Source organism: Rhinatrema bivittatum, chromosome 15 (assembly GCF_901001135.1).
Source record: "Rhinatrema bivittatum chromosome 15, aRhiBiv1.1, whole genome shotgun sequence".
Taxonomy (NCBI): domain Eukaryota; kingdom Metazoa; phylum Chordata; class Amphibia; order Gymnophiona; family Rhinatrematidae; genus Rhinatrema; species Rhinatrema bivittatum.
Window position 1 is genome coordinate 4,520,417 of NC_042629.1, and position 20,071 is coordinate 4,540,487.

Sequence of the window (20,071 nt, forward strand, 5' to 3'; positions counted from 1 at the left end):
CAAGGTGAGCTACTATTTTGATTCTTGTATCTTTGAAGCACTGTAAATAAATACCTGCACCATAATTAAGTTGGACCAGTCTTATTGTGTTCCTGAACTATTCCTGCAGCCGCAGTAGGCCCGAATACACTACACAGTCAATGGCACAATCATAATCCCAGTTAGGAGGCAAGTAATTATCATTTTGCTTTTGAAAAACATCCAGGTACCTCCAGTATTCCTGTGGTACTAGGGACTAAAGCTCTGAACAAAGTTTTCTTGAATGACTAATACTCTCTCTGGTTTGACTCTCATGGCTTGAAAAACATTAATTGACACAGAATTTGGAAGGGAATGTTACTTTCCTAGTAGACCAATCAATCAATCTGGGGCTCATGCTTTCTTAGCCAAGAGCAATGCAAGATGATTGGCAAGTGAAAGGATAGGATAAATCCAAAAGTTAAGACCTCCTAGTGGGCTGCTGCACACATCTCGAGGGGTACAGTTTACTGGCCTGGACTTGAGCAAAGTTCCATCAATAGTACAGCGCTGACTTTGTCCATTTAGGAAAATGGAGTGCATCTACTAAGGAAATGCCTGTAAAATGTGCATTTGCACCTGAATCCATTATGGCACATTGGGGTGACAGCTTCTCCGAGAGATGTGGGGTTGTGGAGACTCAGTTCCATACAGAAGTGCAGGACAATATAAGCATGTGCCACTTGCAACAGGACACATCTTGGGCTCCATTTCTATGGAAGCCAGAGACCGGTGGTTCTCTGCCGGGTACTTCTGGGGACAAGTCTGTGCCATAATTCTCCACAAATGTGATTATGTATATAGATTTGTGATCCACACTGATCCTTATCTTTGAAGCTTGTGAAATAAAAGAACACACAAATAATTATCTTTAAAAAAATAACATTACATTTAAAAAAAACCCGCAAAGGTGGCACAGGTTCAGGTGTTGCTGGCACTCCTTTCCTCAATGGTCGGCTGTGGTCGACCTGTGGCAACTTGCATGAGTTCTGGTAGCAGAGTTTCCAGGGATATATGCCCCCATAGCCTCACTGTTTTCTGAGTTCTGACCGCCACTCACTTGGAGGAGTCATTTCTAATACAGAGTTTGATGAATTTATCCAACCTCTTGGAGAATCTTTTCTGGCCAGCTCATCCTTGATATCCTCCCCCAAACTCCTCAAGAATATATTCAATTGGGCAGGTTGGTTCTAGATTGTGTCAGTGAATAACTGGTCAAATTGGGAGGCAACTCAAACTCTGCTTTATATCCTGTTGTGCCAACTCAGCAGTGAAGAAAAGGTGGGAGTCATCAAAAATCTGAGACAAGAACTGGTGGGGAACCTCCCAACTTCCCAACAGGGGGCTATTACATTCCAGTAACAGCAAACATTTTACCATGATGATATTGTTGGAGAACTCTTGAGGATACATCATGAAATGGAGGTAGTACTGGTTAATAAACAGAAATGTCCTGGTTTGCCATAAGAACATAAGAGCATAAGAAAATGCCATACTGGGTCAGACCAAGGGTCCATCAAGCCCAGCATTCTGTTTCCAACAGTGGTCAATCCAGGCCATAAGAACCTGGCAAGTACCCAAAAACTAAGTTTATTCCATGCTACCATTGCTAATGGCAGTGGCTATTCTCTAAGGGGCGGATTTTAAAAGGAGCGCGAATAGCCTACTTTTGTTTGCGCTCCAGGCGCAAACAAAAGTACGCTGGATTTTAGTAGATACGCGCGGAGCCGCGCGTATCCACTAAAATCCTGGATCGGCGCGCGCAAGGCTATGGATTTTGTATAGCCGGCGCGTGCCGAGCCGCACAGCCTACCCCCGTTCCCTCCAAGGCCGCTCCGAAATCGGAGCGGCCTCGGAGGGAACTTTCCTTTGCCCTCCCCTCACCTTCCCCTCCCTTCCCCTACCTAACCCACCCGCCCAGCCCTGTCTAAACCCCCCCCTTACCTTTGTCGGGGGATTTACGCCTCCCAGAGGGAGGCGTAAATCCCCGCGCGTCAGCGGGCCTCCTGCGCGCCGGGCCGCGACCTGGGGGTGGGTCCGGAGGGCGCGGCCACGCCCCCCGGGCCGTAGCCACGCCCCCCGGGCCCGCCCCCGGAACGCTCCCGACACGCCCCGAAAACGCCGCACGGTTCGGGCCCGCCCCCGACATGCCCCCCGACACGCCCCCTCCGAAAACCCTGGGACTTACGCGAGTCCCGGGGCTCTGCGCGCGCCGGTAGGCCTATGTAAAATAGGCCTACTGGCGCACAGGGCCCTGCTCGCATAAATCCGCCCAGTTTTGGGCGGATTTACGCGAGCAGGGCTCTGAAAATCCGCCCCTAAGTGAACTTAATAGCAGGTAATGGACTTCTCCTCCAAGAACTTATCCAATCCTTTTTTAAACACAGCTATACTAACTGCACTAACCACATCCTCTGGCAACAAATTCCAGAGTTTAATTTTGCATTGAGTAAAAAAGAACTTTCTCCGATTAGTTTTAAATGTGCCCCATGCTAACTTCATGGAGTGCCCCCTAGTCTTTCTACTATACGAAAGAGTAAATAACCAATTCACATCTACCCATTCTAGACCTCTCATGATTTTAAACACCTCTATCATATCCCCCCTCAGTCGTCTCTTCTCCAAGCTGAAAAGTCCTAACCTCTATAGTCTTTCCTCATAGGGGAGCTGTTCCATTCCCCTTATCATTTTGGTAGCCCTTCTCTGGCAAGTTGCCTGCAATGTACTATGTGCTAGAGATTTGGAGCACAATGGAGTTAGTCTAGACAAAAGAATGCCTTCTGATGAAAAACTAACAAGCACTGGGGTTTCATTTTTTAAGAGAAGTAGAACAGCACTACCTTTTATTAATAAGGTAAAATGGTGTCACTGAAATCTAATCTTGCAGACTTTAGGAATTCTAAAACAGATCTAGATCTTCCAGGGAAAACATTTTCTGAAAAGACACCCCATGGAAGAATCAGTCAGCACCTCTGGAAGGTGAGGCAAGAGGGTTATAACCCCATGAGGTCTTATCCAAAGACCACTCGGTAAGGAAGCCAGGATAACACACACATTTCCAAAGTTACTAGCCCAACTGAAGATCTCATGGCCACCTATACTGTAGGGTCCTGCTGCAGATCCTTGGGTTCACAGGCTAGTGCCATTGAATGTTCATTCTGGATCCGAGTCTGCTTGACTAATTTCTAGTGGATGAGAGCCTTAAGCTGAGCACTGCTTAGGTGGGGGACTCCATTTACCTCAACGGGGATCATAAGTGTCTCTCCCAGGCTTATCAACCTCAGCAAAGGTACAGAAGTGAGACCGCATCAGACTGAAGTCCATGGCTTCTTCCCCTGTCCAGGGGAATTCTGTCTTAAAGTGACTCCAGGTTCCACAGTTGAAACACTGGGTAGTTCTTACATAGGCTGGCTGGGGATTGCAGTCTCTGTCTGCAGGAACCGATGAGAGAGGGAGCAATTTTATGTTGTGATCCACGGCCGTGGCAGACCATGACCGTGGCCCTCTACCTTATCTGTGGCATTCCTTCGCCGTGGAAGCCCCAGGGGAGGGCTCTCACTCAGGCCGTCGCTCCCGCGCTGACCCCTGGTGCTGCTCGCTGCAGAGGGACCTGTCCTGTTCCCCCCTTGCAGCGTCCAGCGGCATCTCTCCTCCATGAGGGAAAATAAAAGATGGCCGCCATCATCCTTAGGCCCAAGGCCGCGCCTCCTGTGCAGATTTAAAGGGACCTAATCCCTTTAACTAGCTTCACCTGCTCTTGATCAGCCTGAGCAAGTGAAGTATTATAGAGAAGCTTCCTTTGCTCATTCAGTGTCTTGGCAACGTCCTCCAGCGCTGACTAGTCTGCTTGCTTCGGTGAGTTCCTTGAGCTTTGGATCTTGTTCCTGTTTCGTCTTGGTGTTCCCGGTTCCTGACTTCGGATTGGCTTATGGTGATTCTCTGGTGTTCGACTTCGGATTGGCAAGCGGTGATTCTCTGGTGTGTGACTTCAGACTGGCAAGTGATGATCCCTCGGTGTGTGACCTCGGACTGGTGAGCGACAACCCTCTGGCACTCGACCTAGGATTCCTTCTAGACTACCGTCTCCAAGGGCCCGCCTAAGTCCCAGTGGTACGGGTCCCTAAGGGCTCCTTCAGGGGGGACCGCGGGCTTCCAGGGCGAAGCTCCAGTCTGCCCTTGCACCAATACCTTGACCTCTCAAAGGTCCACCTAAGCCCCAGCGGTCTGGGTCCCTATGGGCTCCTCCTGGGGGGACCACAGACTTCCACTGGTGAAGACATAGCTCCTCTTCTCGTCTCTTCATCTGCCTTCGCAGTTGCCTCAGTCTCCAGTGCTGAGGGTCAGCTGGTCCCGTCTTCCGCTCTGCCTCGCCACCCAACGAGAGAACCTATGGATCTTCCGATAGGTATACCATCCTCCCATCGGCCAAGGGTTTACAAGCCTGACCATAACATTTTAGATCTAATTCTCAGTGGAGCACAAGACTTGGTGAGAGAGGTAACGGTGGTGGGGCCGCTTGGCAATAGTGATCATAATATGGTCAAATTTGAATTAATGACTGGAATAGAAACAGTATGCAAATCCACGGCTCTCGTGCTAAACTTTCAAAAGGGAAATTTTGATAAAATGAGAAAAATTGTTAGAAAAAAACTGAAAGGAGCAGCTACAAAAGTAAAAAATGTGCAAGAGGCATGGTCATTGTTAAAAATTACCATTCTAGAAGCACAGTCCAGATGTATTCCACACATTAAGAAAGGTGGAAAGAAGGCAAAACGATTACCGGCATGGTTAAAAGGGGAGGTGAAAGAAGCTATTTTAGCCAAAAGATCTTCATTCAAAAATTGGAAGAAGGATCCAACAGAAGAAAATAGGACAATACATAAACGTTGGCAAGTTAAATGTAAGACATTGATAAGACAGGCTAAGAAAGAATTTGAAAAGAAGTTGGCCACAGAGGCAACAACTCACGGTAAAAATCTTTTTAAACATATCCAAAGCAGAAAGCCTGTGAGGGAGTCAGTTGGACCGTTAGATGATCAAGGGGTTAAAGGGGCACTTAGAGAAGATAAGGCCTTCACAGAAAGATTAAATGATTTCTTTGCTTCAGTGTTTACTGAAGACGATGTTGGGGAGGTACCCGTATTGGAGAAGGTTTTCATGGGCAATGATTCAGATGGACTGAATCAAATCACGGTGAACCTAGAAGATGTGGTACACCTGATTGACAAACTGAAGAGTAGTAAATCACCTGGACCGGATGGTATACACCCCAGAGTTCTTAAAGAACTAAAAAATGAAATTTCAGACCTATTAGTAAAAATTTGTAACCTATCATTAAAATCATCCATTGTACCTGAAGACTGGAGGATAGCTAATGTAACCCCAATATTTAAAAAGGGCTCCAGAGGCGATCCGGGAAACTACAGACCGATTAGCCTGACTTCAGTGCCAGAAAAAATAGTGGAAAGTGTTCTAAACATCAAAATCAAAGAAAATATAGAAAGACATGGTTTAATGGAACAAAGTCAGCATGGCTTTACCCAAGGCAAGTCTTGCCTCACAAATCTGCTTCACTTTTTTGAAGGAGTTAATAAACATATGGAAAAAGGTGAACCGGTAGATGTAGTATACTTGGATTTACAGAAAGCGTTTGACAAAGTTCCTCATGAGAGGCTTCTAGGAAAAGTAAAAAGTCATGGGATAGGTGGTGATGTCCTTTCGTGGATTGCAAACTGGCTAAAAGACAGGAAAGAGAGAGTAGGATTAAATGGACAATTTTCTCAGTGGAAGGGAGTGAGCAGTGGGCAGTGGAGTTCCTCAGGGATCTGTATTGGGACCCTTACTTTTCAATACATTTATAAATGATCTGGAAATAAATACGAGTGAGATAATCAAATTTGCAGTTGATACAAAATTGTTCAGAGTAGTTAAATCGAAAGCAGATTGTGATAAATTGCAGGAAGACCTTGTAAGACTGGAAAATTGGGCATTGAAATGGCAGATGAAATTTAATGTGGATAAGTGCAAGGTAATGCATATAGGGAAAAATAACCCATGCTATAGTTACACAATGTAGGTCCCATATTAGGTGCTACAACCCAAGAAAGAGATCTAGGCGTCATAGTGGATAACATATTGAAATCGTCGGTTCAGTGTGCTGAGGCAGTCAAGAAAGCAAACAGAATGTTGGGAATTATTAGAAAGGGAATGGTGAATAAAACGGAAAACGTCATAATGCTGCACCTCGAATACTGTGTACAATTCTGGTCACCACATCTCAAAAAAGATATAATTGCGATGGAGAAGGTACAGAGAAGGGCTACCAAAATGATAAGGGGAATGGAACAGCTCCCCTATGAGGAAAGACTAAAGAGATTAGGACTTTTCAGCTTGGAGAAGAGATGGCTGAGGGGGGATATGATAGAGGTGTTTAAAATCATGAGAGGTCTAGAACGGGTAAATGTGAATCGGTTATTTACTATTTCGGATAATAGAAAGACTAGGGGGCACTCCATGAAGTTAGCATGTGGCACATTTAAAACTAATCTGAGAAAGTTCTTTTTTACTCAACGCACAATTAAACTCTGGAATTTGTTGCCAGAGGATGTGGTTAGTGCAGTTAGTATAGGTGTATTTAAAAAAGGATTGGATAAGTTCTTGGAGGAGAAGTCCATTACCTGCTATTAAGTTGACTTAGAAAATAGCCACTGCTATTACTAGCAACGGTAACATGGAATAGACTTAGTTTTTGGGTACTTGCCAGGTTCTTATGGCTTGGATTGGCCACTGTTAGAAACAGGATGCTGGGCTTGATGGACCCTTGGTCTGACCCAGTATGGCATGTTCTTATGTTCTTATGTTCTTATGTCTCTGGAGCTACCTTGAATGCACCCTGTTCCCATCTCAGTTTAGTGCAAGGTGGCTAGTCTTCTATTGTTTTTTCACTTACCCGGTGAGGCAGGGGGGCGAGCCCCGAGGGGCTCTTGCTCCTGGCTCCAAGTGCCCGGAACATGCCGGGCGCAACCCGCTCCAGGGACACTGGCAGGTGGGGAGTTTGACTGGGGTGGTACACCTGTCAAACCATAAAGCAGGTGTCCTAAGGCGAGCTCAGAGAGGACAGAAACCTCCCATGAGCAGAAGGGCAAAAGCTCGCTTGATCTTGATTTTCAGTATGAATACTAGGGATGTGCAGACCAAAAGTTTATGTTCATAAGTCCATAAGTCGAAAGGGGGGGTCATTTGCGGTCAATATGGACATATGGAGAATTCCATAAGTTGAGTCTATGTCCATATGTGCAAATAAAAATTTAAACCCCTCACCCTCCTTAATCCCCCCCCCCCAAGACTTACCAAAACTCCCTGGTGGTCCAGCGGGGTCAGGACGCCATTTCTGAACTCCTTTGCAAGGAGCACGTGACGTCGGCGTCACGTCGGAGTGACGCGGCGTCACGTGATTCCCCGCGGGTTCGCTCCGGGACCCTCGTTCGACCCAAAAGGAACTTTTGACCAGCTTGGGGGGGCCTCCCGACACCCCCAAGCTGGCCAAAAGTTCCTTTTGGGTCAAACGAGGGTCCTGGAGCGAACCCGCGGGGAATCACGTGATGCCGCGTCACTCCGACGTGGCGCCGACGTCACGTGCTCCTCGCAAAGGAGTTCAGAAATGGCGTCCTGACTCCTCGCTGGACCACCAGGGAGTTGTGGTAAGTCTTTGGGGGGGGATTAAGGAAGGTGAGGGGGTTTAAATTTTTATTTTGGATCAACAATCGCGATTTCCAACGTATTCAACATAGCTATGTTGAATAAGTTGGAAATCCGATCGTTTTCGCCTCATCACTTTTTTAAGTTAAAAAAAAAAAAAAGTAGCGTTTTACATTTAAGTTCAAAACGAATGCACACCCCTAATGAATACAGACCGTAAAAGCAGGGCCTCACGATCCTTCTGACCTTTTGGGTTTTGGTTTTCTCATGTCCCTCAGGTTCCCTCTGAGCTATGTGCTTGGTGGAAGGCCTAGATGACCTCCAAAGCTCCTTTTAGGTTGAGCTTTGGGTGTTGAAGCACCCACTGTTGCATGGAATGTTTCAATCCATCCAGGAATTGCTCCAACAATATCAGCTTCACCTCTTTGCAGTCTTTTCCTCAGGTTGGATCCATTTTTAGCTTATGTACCTCAGGTGATAGAAAAAACTCCTGGGACATTCGCAGAATAAAAGCAACTTGCCAGAACCACAGCCTGGGCTATAAGTTAGACATTCAAGGATTGTGACATTGATGACGGGGTAGGGTGCTTTCCCACCTGGGTTAGTGAGCTTGGAAGGCTGATGTAAACCAGAAGATGGACTAGCTAACTAGTCCAGGAGATTTTGAGCCACTTTGAGAAGCAGGGCTTCCTTTCAAAATGTATGAAAAAACTGTCCTAAGATATTTTTTATCATCTCTGAGATGGCATGACTGGGCTGGGCTACTGCAGCATGCATGGCTTATGCCATGTATCAATAAGACCTGCTGATGGTTGACCTGCTCCTGCAGGTCTTCAAGTATGGATCATTGCCCTTGTATTGTAGTTTGCATCTACTGCTGCAGCTCCATCAAAGCCTATAGCAGTCGTTATCTCTTACCATTAAGAGTATTGAACTATCTAGTAAATAAGAAAGCAGGAAGTAGAGGGAAAAGCATTTTTTTCTGACTTGGCTCATCAGTTTTCATGCTATAAGGGCACATATCCCACCACAAATACTATGTGTGGCATTGTATATTGGTCTGCTTTTCCCACCCACTTATAAAATGTGAAAATTGGATTTAGCTTAATCAACCACTCTAGAAGCTCAGATGTGACTGGCATGGAAGGTTTTAGTAATAGAGGTAATAATACATAGCTGACATGGCTATCATTTCACTACAGGACCTAATTTGAAATGGCATTTTTATTTTATTATTTTTTTTTTATATTCTGCATTTTGCACTTTTTTTCAGCACTTCAAAGCAGATTACATTCAGGTACTGTAGGTATTTCCCTATCCCCAGAGAGCTTAGAATCTAAGGGCAGGATTCATCATTCCATACACTACAGAGGGGTGGTTGGGTGATAGCCTGCAGCTGGCTACCAATTACCATAATTCCCTCCCTAACTCCACCCTCTCCCCCTAATTTAAATCTTACTACCACAATAAGGGTCTATTGCAGCTTGGAAAATAGCCCTCTAAGTTTGTACCTGAAAGTAAAGTGACTTACCTACAGTCACAAGGAGCAACAGTGGGACTTGAACGCTGGTCTCCTGGTTCATAGTCTGCTGCTCTAACCACTAGACTATTCCTCCATTTCCGCTATACATGTACAGTGGAAATGGCTATCTGAGCAACTAGAGTGGCTGATTAAGGTAAATAAAATGTTCACTTTTGATGTCTAAGTGGAAAATGTTTAAGCATGATAATGTTCATGCACATTCAAAATTGTAAGGAATGTAAGGACATACATAAATACATTTAAATAATAGAAAATATAGTAAATAGTTACAAACCAGTATGATGCATTGACAACTAACAATCACAGTTGCTGAAAGTAAGACAGCACAGAAATTAAACAGACTTTATCATCATCTGACAAAGTAATCTATCAGAAAATCTGGACCATTGTGCTATTTTAAAAGCCTCCCTAAATAAATGAGCTATCAAATGCTTCTTAAAAGTCTTATCTCAGACTTCTTTTCAGAGCATGATAGGGAGTCGATTCTGTGACAGCAAAAAGTCTGTCCCTAGATTCTGTGAGCTTCATCATCTGATGGCTGGGTACATCCAGTAAACAAAGAACTGTAGATTGCAAATCTCTTTAAGGTCGATATATTTTTAGTAAGGAACTAATATATGTGGGAGCCTCATTACTTAATGCTTTGTGAATCCTCAATAGAGTCTTGAATTGCACCCTCCATTCAATTTGCAGCCAGTGTAAATAAGATAGCATTGGAAGGTGTGTTCAAATCTCGTGGTTCCTGTAAGAATACGTGCTGCAGAATTTTGAATTACCTGTAGGGCCCTTAGGATGTACTGGGGTAAACCTAGATAAACTGAATTCCAATACTCTAGATCAGATGTTACTAATGATTGTAGCACATTCTGAAAATCACAAGGCTCAAGGCATCAATTTATGCAGCATATGCAATTTCCAAAATGACTTCTGCAGCAGCATTTTGCCATTGGCATTAATTTTCAAATATGACCCATAAGTTCCTTGTTTCTTTAACAACAGGGATTGAAGAGCTTTGAAACCTAAGAGTTGATGGAAAAAATGATGATGGATACTTGCTCAAATGGATAATCTCAGTTTTTGATACAGTGATAAATCTGTTGTTTGTTAATCAACTCTTTATAAACAGAGATAAAATCAAGTTTAGTATTGACATCAGCTGTAATAGGAAAGAAAACTTGAATGTGTGGAGGAGTAGCCTAGTGGTTAGAGCAGTGAGCTATGAGCCAGGAGACCAGGATTCAAGTCCTGCTGTTGTTCCTTGTGACCTTGGGCAAATCACTTTACCCTCCATTGCCTCAGATACAAACTTCGGGCCTTATTTTCCAAGTGACTCGCATGCGATAAGGGATGTTTCGCACGCGAAAAGTCCCTTATCGCGTGCGATACCAAAATGGGGGCGGAGTTGGCCCCGGAAGAGGAGGAGTCGGGGCATCACCGGGGCCAACGCCGCGGATGACGAAAAGGTAAGGCCCTTTTTGTGTCCGAGTTTGTGTCCAATAGCGCTATTGGGTGCTATTGGGTGCTATTGGGTGCGCTATTGGGTGCGAAACCGGCAGCGATCGCACCACGATGGTGCGATCACTGCTGGCTAGCGCAGGCCCGCCGCTGTTTTTGCCCCCGCCCCTCATTACCTAAAGTATCGCAGGCCTGCGATTCTTTAGAAAAAGAGGCCCTTAGATTTTAAGCTTTCTGGGGATAGGGAAATACTATAGTACCTGAATGTAATACACTTTGAAGTGCTGTAAAAAGTGAAATATAAATCTAAATAAATAAAATATTGTTTGCACAGAGGTTATGATAACTTACATATTTGTCTTAAATAGATGTTAAATAGCAGAGTGAATAATGACTATCCTTAAGGCACTGCAGTGCTTAAAGAATGTAACAAGGCTAGAAAATTACCAGAAACACCAATTTGAGCAAGATAAGAACAAAGAATACTGTGGTCATGGTCAAGGGTGTCAAATGCTGTAGTAATATCCAAGAGAACTAGGATGAACTCATACCACTATCAAATCCTCTACAGATGACATCAATACTAGATCTAATAAAAAAAATGCAGTATTTTATATATTTTGGTCTAAACCCAAACTGAAATTGGTTCAGAATTTTGTGATGATCTAAAAATTCTTGAAGTGGGACCTTTTTTGCAATTGTTGTGGCTTTTAAAATAACAGCCAGGGATGCAGCTTTCAATTGGTAAAGGATTGAAATCCTCGGTTCAGTGTGCAGCAGCAGTCATAAAAGCAATGTTAGGAATTATTAGGGAAGGAATGAGAATAAAATGATGAATGTCATACTGTTCCAGTATCACGCCATGGTGAGGCCACCCAGAGTACTGTGTGCAGTTCCACTGGAAAAGATACAGATAAGAGAAACCAATGATAAAGGGGATGGAACAACTCCCCTACAAGGAAAGGCTAAAGAGCTTGGAGAAGCGACATCTAAGGTGGGGATATGACTGAGGTCTACAAAATCATGAGTAGAATAGAATGGGTAAATATAAATCAGTTATTTACTCTTTCAAAATATTCAAAGACTAGAGGGTACCCCCATGAAGTTAGTAAGTAGCACATTCAAAACAAATTAGAGATAATTTTTTTTTCAATACACAGCTGAGCTCTGGAATTCATTACTGGAGGATGTGGTTAAATGCAGTTAACATAACTGGGATTAAAAAAGGTTTGGACAGATTACTGGAAGAGAAATCACTAAACTGTTATTAACCAAACAGACTTAAGAAATAGCCACTACTTATCACTGCACATTAGCAGCATGAAATCTATTTACTGTTTGGAATTTTGCCAGGTACTTGTGACCTGGATAGGCCACTGTTGGAAACAAGATACTGGGCTTGATGAACCCTCGGTCTGATCTAGTATGGCAAGTTCTAATACTCTTTGGCTTGTTTTCACTGCTGCTGTAGTTCCAGCATTGACAACAGTTGAGCCAGAATTCCAAAAGAAAAACTACAAACAGTAAAACAAAGAAGACTTAAACAAATTACTCTGATTTTTAATTCAACCCTATGGTCCAGACCAGAGTCTTTTAGAATTCAGGCTTCAGCAAGAATCTTTTTATACAGTAGCTACCTATAGCAGGTGTCTCTCTGGCTTCCGTTTCTCCTTATTTCTCTTACTCTGGTTAAGCACATCCCTGACCCACTTCTTTTCCTGAGTTATCATCTTGTGGAGAGAGAAACTATCCTATGAGTAAGCTACAGTTGTTAACTGAGATTAGTCTGTTAAGGTAGAAGGGCCTCCTGACTTACAGACTCATTTTCTTCATTGAAAACTTTAGTCAATGTTTAAAAAAGGGGCAAGTTACTAAAATGGTTTTCAAGTATTATATGATGGAATAAAAGAAGAGCGTTTATTAGGGATGTGAATCGTTTTAGGACGATTAAAATTATCGTCCGATAATTTTAATATCGTCTTAAACCGTTATGGAACACAATACAATAGAGATTCTAACGATTTATCGTTATAAATCGTTAGAATCGTGAGCCGGCACACTAAAACCCCCTAAAACCCACCCCCGACCCTTTAAATTAAATCCCCCACCCTCCCGAACCCCCCCCAAATGAGTTAAATAACCTGCGGGTCCAGCGGCGGTCCGGAACGGCAGCGGTCCGGAACGGGCTCCTGCTCCTCAATCTTGTTGTCTTCAGCCGGCGCCATTTTCCAAAATGGCGGCGAAAAATGGCGGCGGCCATAGACGAACACAATTGGACGGCAGGAGGTCCTTCCGGACCCCCGCTGGACTTTTGGCAAGTCTCGTGGGGGTCAGGAGGCCCCCCACAAGCTGGCCAAAAGTTCCTGGAGGTCCAGCGGGGGTCAGGGAGCGATTTCCCACCGCGAATCGTTTTCGTACGGAAAATGGCGCCGGCAGGAGATCGACTGCAGGAGGTCGTTCAGCGAGGGTTCCGGCGCGTCGCTGAACGACCTCCTGCAGTCGATCTCCTGCCGGCGCCATTTTCCGTACGAAAACGATTCGCGGCGGGAAATCGCTCCCTGACCCCCGCTGGACCTCCAGGAACTTTTGGCCAGCTTGTGGGGGGCCTCCTGACCCCCACGAGACTTGCCAAAAGTCCAGCGGGGGTCCGGAAGGACCTCCTGCCGTCCAATCGTGTTTGTCTATGGCCGCCGCCATTTTTCGCCGCCATTTTGGAAAATGGCGCCGGCTGAAGACAACAAGATTGAGGAGCAGGAGCCCGTTCCGGACCGCTGCCGTTCCGGACCGCCGCTGGACCCGCAGGTTATTTAAGTCATTTGGGGGGGTTCGGGAGGGTGGGGGATTTAATTTAAAGGGTCGGGGGTGGGTTTTAGGGGGTTTTAATGTGCCGGTTTTGCAATTTTTCGATTTTTAGATTTTTCACGATTTTTCACGATATTTTACCCCCCCAAACGGCAACAATACGATTCCCTCCCCCTCCCAGCCGAAATCGATCGTTAAGACGATCGAGGACACGATTCACATCCCTAGCGTTTATTTCAATTAATTGTGCAATTATATCCCAATCATACAAAAATGTTTTGTGTCAAAATCATTCTATATCATTGGTGTTCAAACTGATCCTGAGGCCCTTTACAGCTACTCTGATTTTCAGGACCTCCCAAAGGAATATGCATGAGATAGTTATGTAAACATGGAATGCACTTCATGCAAATATATCTAATGTATATTCATTGGAGATATCCTGAACACCAGACTGGCTAGCAGAGCCTGAGGACCAGTTTCAGCACTCCTGCCCTAGATATCAATGATGCTACCTGCAAAGCTTCAGCAGTGCTCTTGGTCGGATTTACACCAGCCTGGAGCAGGACTAAACAAGTTTGGATCTAAAGGCTGCAACAACGGAATAAAAGGTGTGTGTTTATACTTGGGTGAATAGATTTTAGTCAGCAGTTTTGTGTGAAGAACAGAGGATATAACTGGAGTGTCTATGGTGACTCTTATGTGCTCTGAATCTTTTTCAGGCCATGATAAATATCTTTTTTGTGACAAATATTTAGTGAATATCTTTTTTTATAATAGTTTCTATTTGGCAAAAAATGATTTCACATTGTTCAGCTTTCCAATAACAAAATGAATGTGAATGAATTATTTCCAATCTAAGCATGCACATATTTACAATAGTTGCTCAAAAAAGTTATAATATGCCTCAACAAAATCTTTGCAAAAAATCATTCTAAATCAAAGGTGGCTGCAAAGCAACAACTGGTATAACATGCGACTGGACTCCTTGACACTATTGACTTGCATTTGTATTTATGCTCTGACTTTCCTTTGAAGTTCTCACTTATCTAGCATTTTGCTGAAATATATATTACAGATTTGTATTCTTCGAAAATTAACTTTAACATCAATCTTTATGTTGAGTATCTGTTATTATGTTTACATCAATAATTCTAACATCTTCGTGCTTAAAGAGATATGATTCCTAAAACTGATTAGTCTGATGATTGATCTTTCAGGCGATTGTTTGTTGGATCAACCAAGAAAACAGATCTTGGGTCCTGAGGAACTACCAGGACAGACCTATGATGCCATGCGCCAGTGCAAGCTAGCATTTGGACCAGAGTACATGGTGTGCCCTGGCATGGATGTCTGTGCTCGCTTGTGGTGTGCAGTGGTGCGCCAGGGTCAGATGGTGTGTTTGACCAAGAAGCTGCCCGCTGTAGAAGGTACACCATGTGGGAAAGGAAGGATCTGTCTTCAAGGCAAGTGTGTGGACAAGACCAAGAAGAAATATTACTCGGTACGTTGCAGCTAAATGGCTCAAACTGTAGCTTCAAAGATAGTTGTTTCTTTAGTGATAGACACTAGACAGTAGGAAGAGGAAACCTTTCCAGCTTTAATGCAATGACTAACCCTGAAAGTTAAGAAATACTTTCCTTACCCAAAAGATTAAAATGTTTGAATGTAGCTTATTTAATAAAAGAACTATTTATTATTTATTTATTTAAAACTTTTTATATACCGGCATTAGTAAGCATACATCATACCGGTTCACATTGTAACTGAAAGGCTGAAATTACAATTAACAGGGAGGGGAAACAGGGAGGAGTATACATAGAGCAGAAGGCAATGAAATAACTACTACTGTTATTTACATATGATCTTTCCTTCCTAATATGTTTCATATGTAAACCAAGAAATTAATGAAGGTACAGATGTTGCTGCTGAGAGCAGTGATCCACCAAGACATCACTGCAAATATTAGCTGCTTGCAATACCCCTTAAAAATATCACCCAGAGCACTATTCTCAGTGTCCCTCACAGCAGACAGGGTTATTGCAATGCTTTAGAAAAGATGCCTTAGTTTAGGATTGGCACATCTCTGTTTTGCCACTTAGTCGGTTTTATACATAAAATAATTTCAAATTGCAATCTATAGTTTATTCACTATGTCACAAGCTTAGAGTCTGTGGGAAATAACTCTGATCTACTACATGAAAAAAATATCACCATAATTTAAATGAACGCCACCATTTCTAGATTAGTTACTAGAATTCTGCTAACATCTGGTGTACTCTAACTGCTACCTTGTTGAATTCCAGCTGCCATAATTAACTATTTCCATTTCCCCAGTGTTAAAATATGCACTTTTGCAACAAAATATTATAAACTTCAGGAAGCTCACAGTAACATTATTGTAACAGCAGGAGAGCACCCCTAAGAGGCAAAAGGAAATAAACATCCTCATCCCTCCTGAGCATTAATTCAGAACAGGCCAAGTTAAACATCTGGGTGTCATGGTGCATGGCGTGGCATGACAGACAGCAAAGAGCAGAGGATATTCTAAGCCAAGATAATATGGAAAAAGAATCTGCAGACAGTTTTGCTTTTATTTGCTAGTTTGGTAGCAAATGTATAAAAGCTCAACATGGCTTTTTTTTTCTCACTTTGAACTATGTTTTCACTCTGTGCTTTGCAGACTACAAACCATGGCAACTGGGGCTCTTGGGGACCTTGGGGGCAATGCTCCCGCACCTGTGGAGGCGGTGTTCAGTTTGCCTATCGCCATTGCAACAATCCAGCTCCTAGAAACAGTGGCCGCTACTGTACAGGGAAGCGGGCCATACATCGCTCCTGCAATATCAGCCCCTGTCCAGCAAATGGTAGGTATAGGAGCCAGCAAAACTGCCACCATGTCTTATAGTATGGATTGTATTATTTTTACAGGTACTAAATGAGAAACTCAATGTGGGCTTATATATGGTGATTTAAATGCATCAGTTACTAAAGATATCTCTGTAATGGGAGAATGTTAGGGCTCACCTTTACAAGGCTAGTATTGTAATGTTTGACCAGCCGCAGGAAGGATCCATGACCAGCCACACTCACCCATCATGCCACCGACTTCCTACACAACAAAGACGCCGCCATTCCCTCACCAATGCTGCCATAAGCATGCATGCACTCTGTGCACCAATAGAAGAAGGCCCCACAGCAGGAAAGCTTCCGCCGTCGTCTCCTGATGATATCACATTGTGAGGTACTTAAACCCCCACTGCACTTACCTTGACACCTCAGCAACGGATCTCCTACTCTGCAGTACATGTTGCCACGTTTCCTGTATTTTTGTCTCGTCCGGCCTGCTTTGTCCTTTGCCTCCTCCAGCCTGCCCATTCTTGCCTCCTCTTCCTGCCCTCCCTTGTCTAGTCCTTCCTGCTTTGCTCCCTCCCTAGCGACTGTCTTCTCAGATTGACCTCTGCCTGGACCTGGACTACTGCCTGCCAGCGACCCCTGCCTGGACCTGAACTATGTTTGCTTGCTACCTGCAGACCTTGGTTTATCCCTGGATTCCCTCTCATTCCTTGCCCTGTGGGACCATCGCCTAAGTCCTGCTGGCTGCCGGAATCCAAGGGTCAACCTGCGGGGAAAGGGGCTGGTAAAGGTGAAGCTCCTGCCCAGACTCCTCCCAGGGAAGTTTCGCCAGCTGTTGGTGTGGGTCTAGGAGGTTCACTCCCCACAGCAAAAAGGTCCACTTTCCTTACAAGTATGACCCATTCTGGTCAAAAAGACCATATTTATTTTATTAGTCAAAGATGGCTTATATCTGTCTGTGGCAGGAAAAAGGATACTAAGGGATAAATTCAAATCCTATGCCATAAGGCATTTCAACTAGACAATGGGGGTGGCAGGGGGAGAGTGCAGCATCACCCCTGAATAACAAAAACAAATACAAAAACAAAGGAGAAGGATGAAGAGGATAACAACGGTCAGCTAAATAAGGCAAAAACCAAGCCTAAGAAAAGCAGTAAACAGAATGAACAAAACTGGAGTGCTATGAGTACTAATGCTTGCACTCTGGGTAATAAAATCCCAGACCTGCAGGCCTTAATGGTGGAAGTGGACTTGAATGTTGTTGCTATTACGGAAACATGGTTCACGGAATCTCACGATTGGGATACAGCCATACCAGGTTATAACTTGTTAAGGAAGGACAGAAAGGACAGAAAAGGGGAAGGAGTAGATCTTTATGTCAAAAACAAAATCTAAGCAACTGAACTGCAAGGATTTGGTGGTAGAGAAAAAGTATTATGGGCTGTCCTAAGAAAAAGAGGATGGTGCATCCATTTTTATTGGAGTGGTTTACAGGCCTCCTACTCAAACCGAACATAAAAACATGCCATATTGGGTCAGACCAAGGGTCCATCAAGCCCAGCATCCTGTTTCCAACAGTGGCCAATCCAGGCCATAAGAACCTGGCAAGTACCCAAACACTAAATCTCTTCCATGCTACTGTTGCTAGTAATAGCAGTGGCTATTTTCTAAGTCAACTTAATTAATATCAGGTAATGGACTTCCCCTCCAAGAACTTATCCAATCCTTTTTTAAACACAGCTACACCAACTGCACTAACCACATCCTCTGGCAACAAATTCCAGAGTTTAATTGTGCGTTGAGTGAAAAAGAACTTTCTCTGATTAGTTTTAAATGTGCCACATGCTAACTTCATGGAGTGCCCTCCTAGTCTTTCTACTATCCGAAAGAGTAAATAACCGATTCACATTTACCCATTCTAGACCTCTCATAATTTTAAACACCTCTATCATATCCCCCCTCAGTCGTCTCTTCTCCAAGCTGAAAAGTCCTAACCTCTTTAGTCTTTCCTCATAGGGGAGCTGTTCCATTCCCAAGTTCCATTCTGTTCCATTCCCAAATTCTAGTCCCAAGAACTAGACAGAGAGCTGATAGAAGACATACAAAAGGTGGGAAGGAAGGAAGATGTGTTGATTGTTGGAGATTTTAATCTGCCGGAGGTGGACTGGAGATAGTGGATGCCCGGAGATAGTGGATGCCCGGCAAGGGGCTCTGTTCAAACAAATGGTAATGGAACCCATGAGGGAGGGAGTTATACTCAACTTAGTGCTCACTAATGGGGATAATGTCTCTAATAATCGGGTTATGGAGAAGTCACACAAAGACCTGAGTTTTGCAGTTCAAAAATGCAGACTTTGCCAAAATGGGAAGCTTCCTGGAGGTGGAATTTGAAGACTGGGAGAAAATGGGAGAGGTGGAACAACAGTGGGCCAAACTAAAAGGAGCAATTACAAAAGCAACAAATCTATATGTTAGAAAAGTAAACAAAAGTAAGAGAAATAAGAAACCAATCTGGTCACAAAGGAGGTGGCTGATATAATAAAAGCAAAAGAAGCAGCATTTAAGAAATATAAAGGGTCCCAAAAAGTGGAACACAGGGAGGACTATCTGGCGAAACTGAGACAAAAAAAAGTAATCAAGAAAGCAAAACATCAGGTGGAGGAAAGGCTTGCCAAATGCCAAGGAGGTAAAGCAAGGTGATAAAACATTTTTCAGATACATCAGAGAAAGGAGAAAGGAGAAAGGTCCATAGTGGTACAGTGAAATTGAAAGGTGCTAAGGATCAATGGGTGGAGATGAAGAAATGGCAGACATTCTTAACAAATACTTCAGCTCAGTGTTCACTAAGGAAGACCCTGGAGAAGGACCGTCACTTGTTAACATAACTGTAGAAGGAAGTGGAGTAGACAAAACATCATTTACAGAAGATAATGTATGGAAACTGAAAGTGGAGAAAGCCATGGGGCCTGATGAGGTTCATCCCAGAATACTGAGGGAGCTCAGAGATGGTGGTGTGTCCGCTCTGGGTCCGCTGTGTGACCTGATGCCTAATGACTTGAGAAGAGCGGTGGTGGTCCCACTACACAAGAGTGGGAGTAGAGAAGAGGCTGGAAACTTCAGAACAGTTAGCATCACCTCAGTAGTGGCACAATTAATGGACACTCTGCTGAAGGAAAGGATAGTGAACTATCTACAGTCAGAAGGATTGCTGACCCAAGACAGCATGGATTCACCAGGGGAAGGTCCTGTCAGACAAATCTGATTGATTTCTTTGATTGGGTGACTAGAGAACTGGATCAGGGAAGAGCGCTCAATGTAATTTAATTGGATTTTAGTAAAGCTTTTGATACGGTCCCACATAGAAGACTCAACAAAATGAGAAGCTTGGGAGTGAGCTCCAAGGTGGTGGCATGGATTACAAACTGGTTAACAGATAGAAGACAGCATGTGATGATAAATGGAACCTACTCTGAAGAGAGAATGCTGTTAAGTGGAATGCCACAGGGATCGGTGTTGGGACCAGTTCTGTTTAATATCTTTATGAGTGACATTGCAGAAGGGATAGAAGTTAAAGGTTTGTCTATTTGCAGATGATTCTAAGATCTGCAACAGAATGGACATGCCAGAAGGAGTAGAGAGAATGAGATGGAATTTAAGGAGCTGGAAGAGTGGTCGAAGATATGGCAGCTGAGATTCAAT

General features: G+C 43.8%; 1 protein-coding gene across 1 annotated transcript in view; it reads left to right on the top strand.

Moving 5' to 3' along the window:
* The window catches only part of ADAMTS5 (ADAM metallopeptidase with thrombospondin type 1 motif 5), a 228,756-nt gene that overhangs the window by 101,003 nt on the left and 107,682 nt on the right, over positions 1 to 20,071 (top strand). Inside the window, 2 exon segments of the mRNA XM_029578186.1 lie at positions 14,737 to 15,020; positions 16,200 to 16,383. Of these exon segments, the coding sequence (XP_029434046.1) occupies positions 14,737 to 15,020; positions 16,200 to 16,383 (468 nt within the window).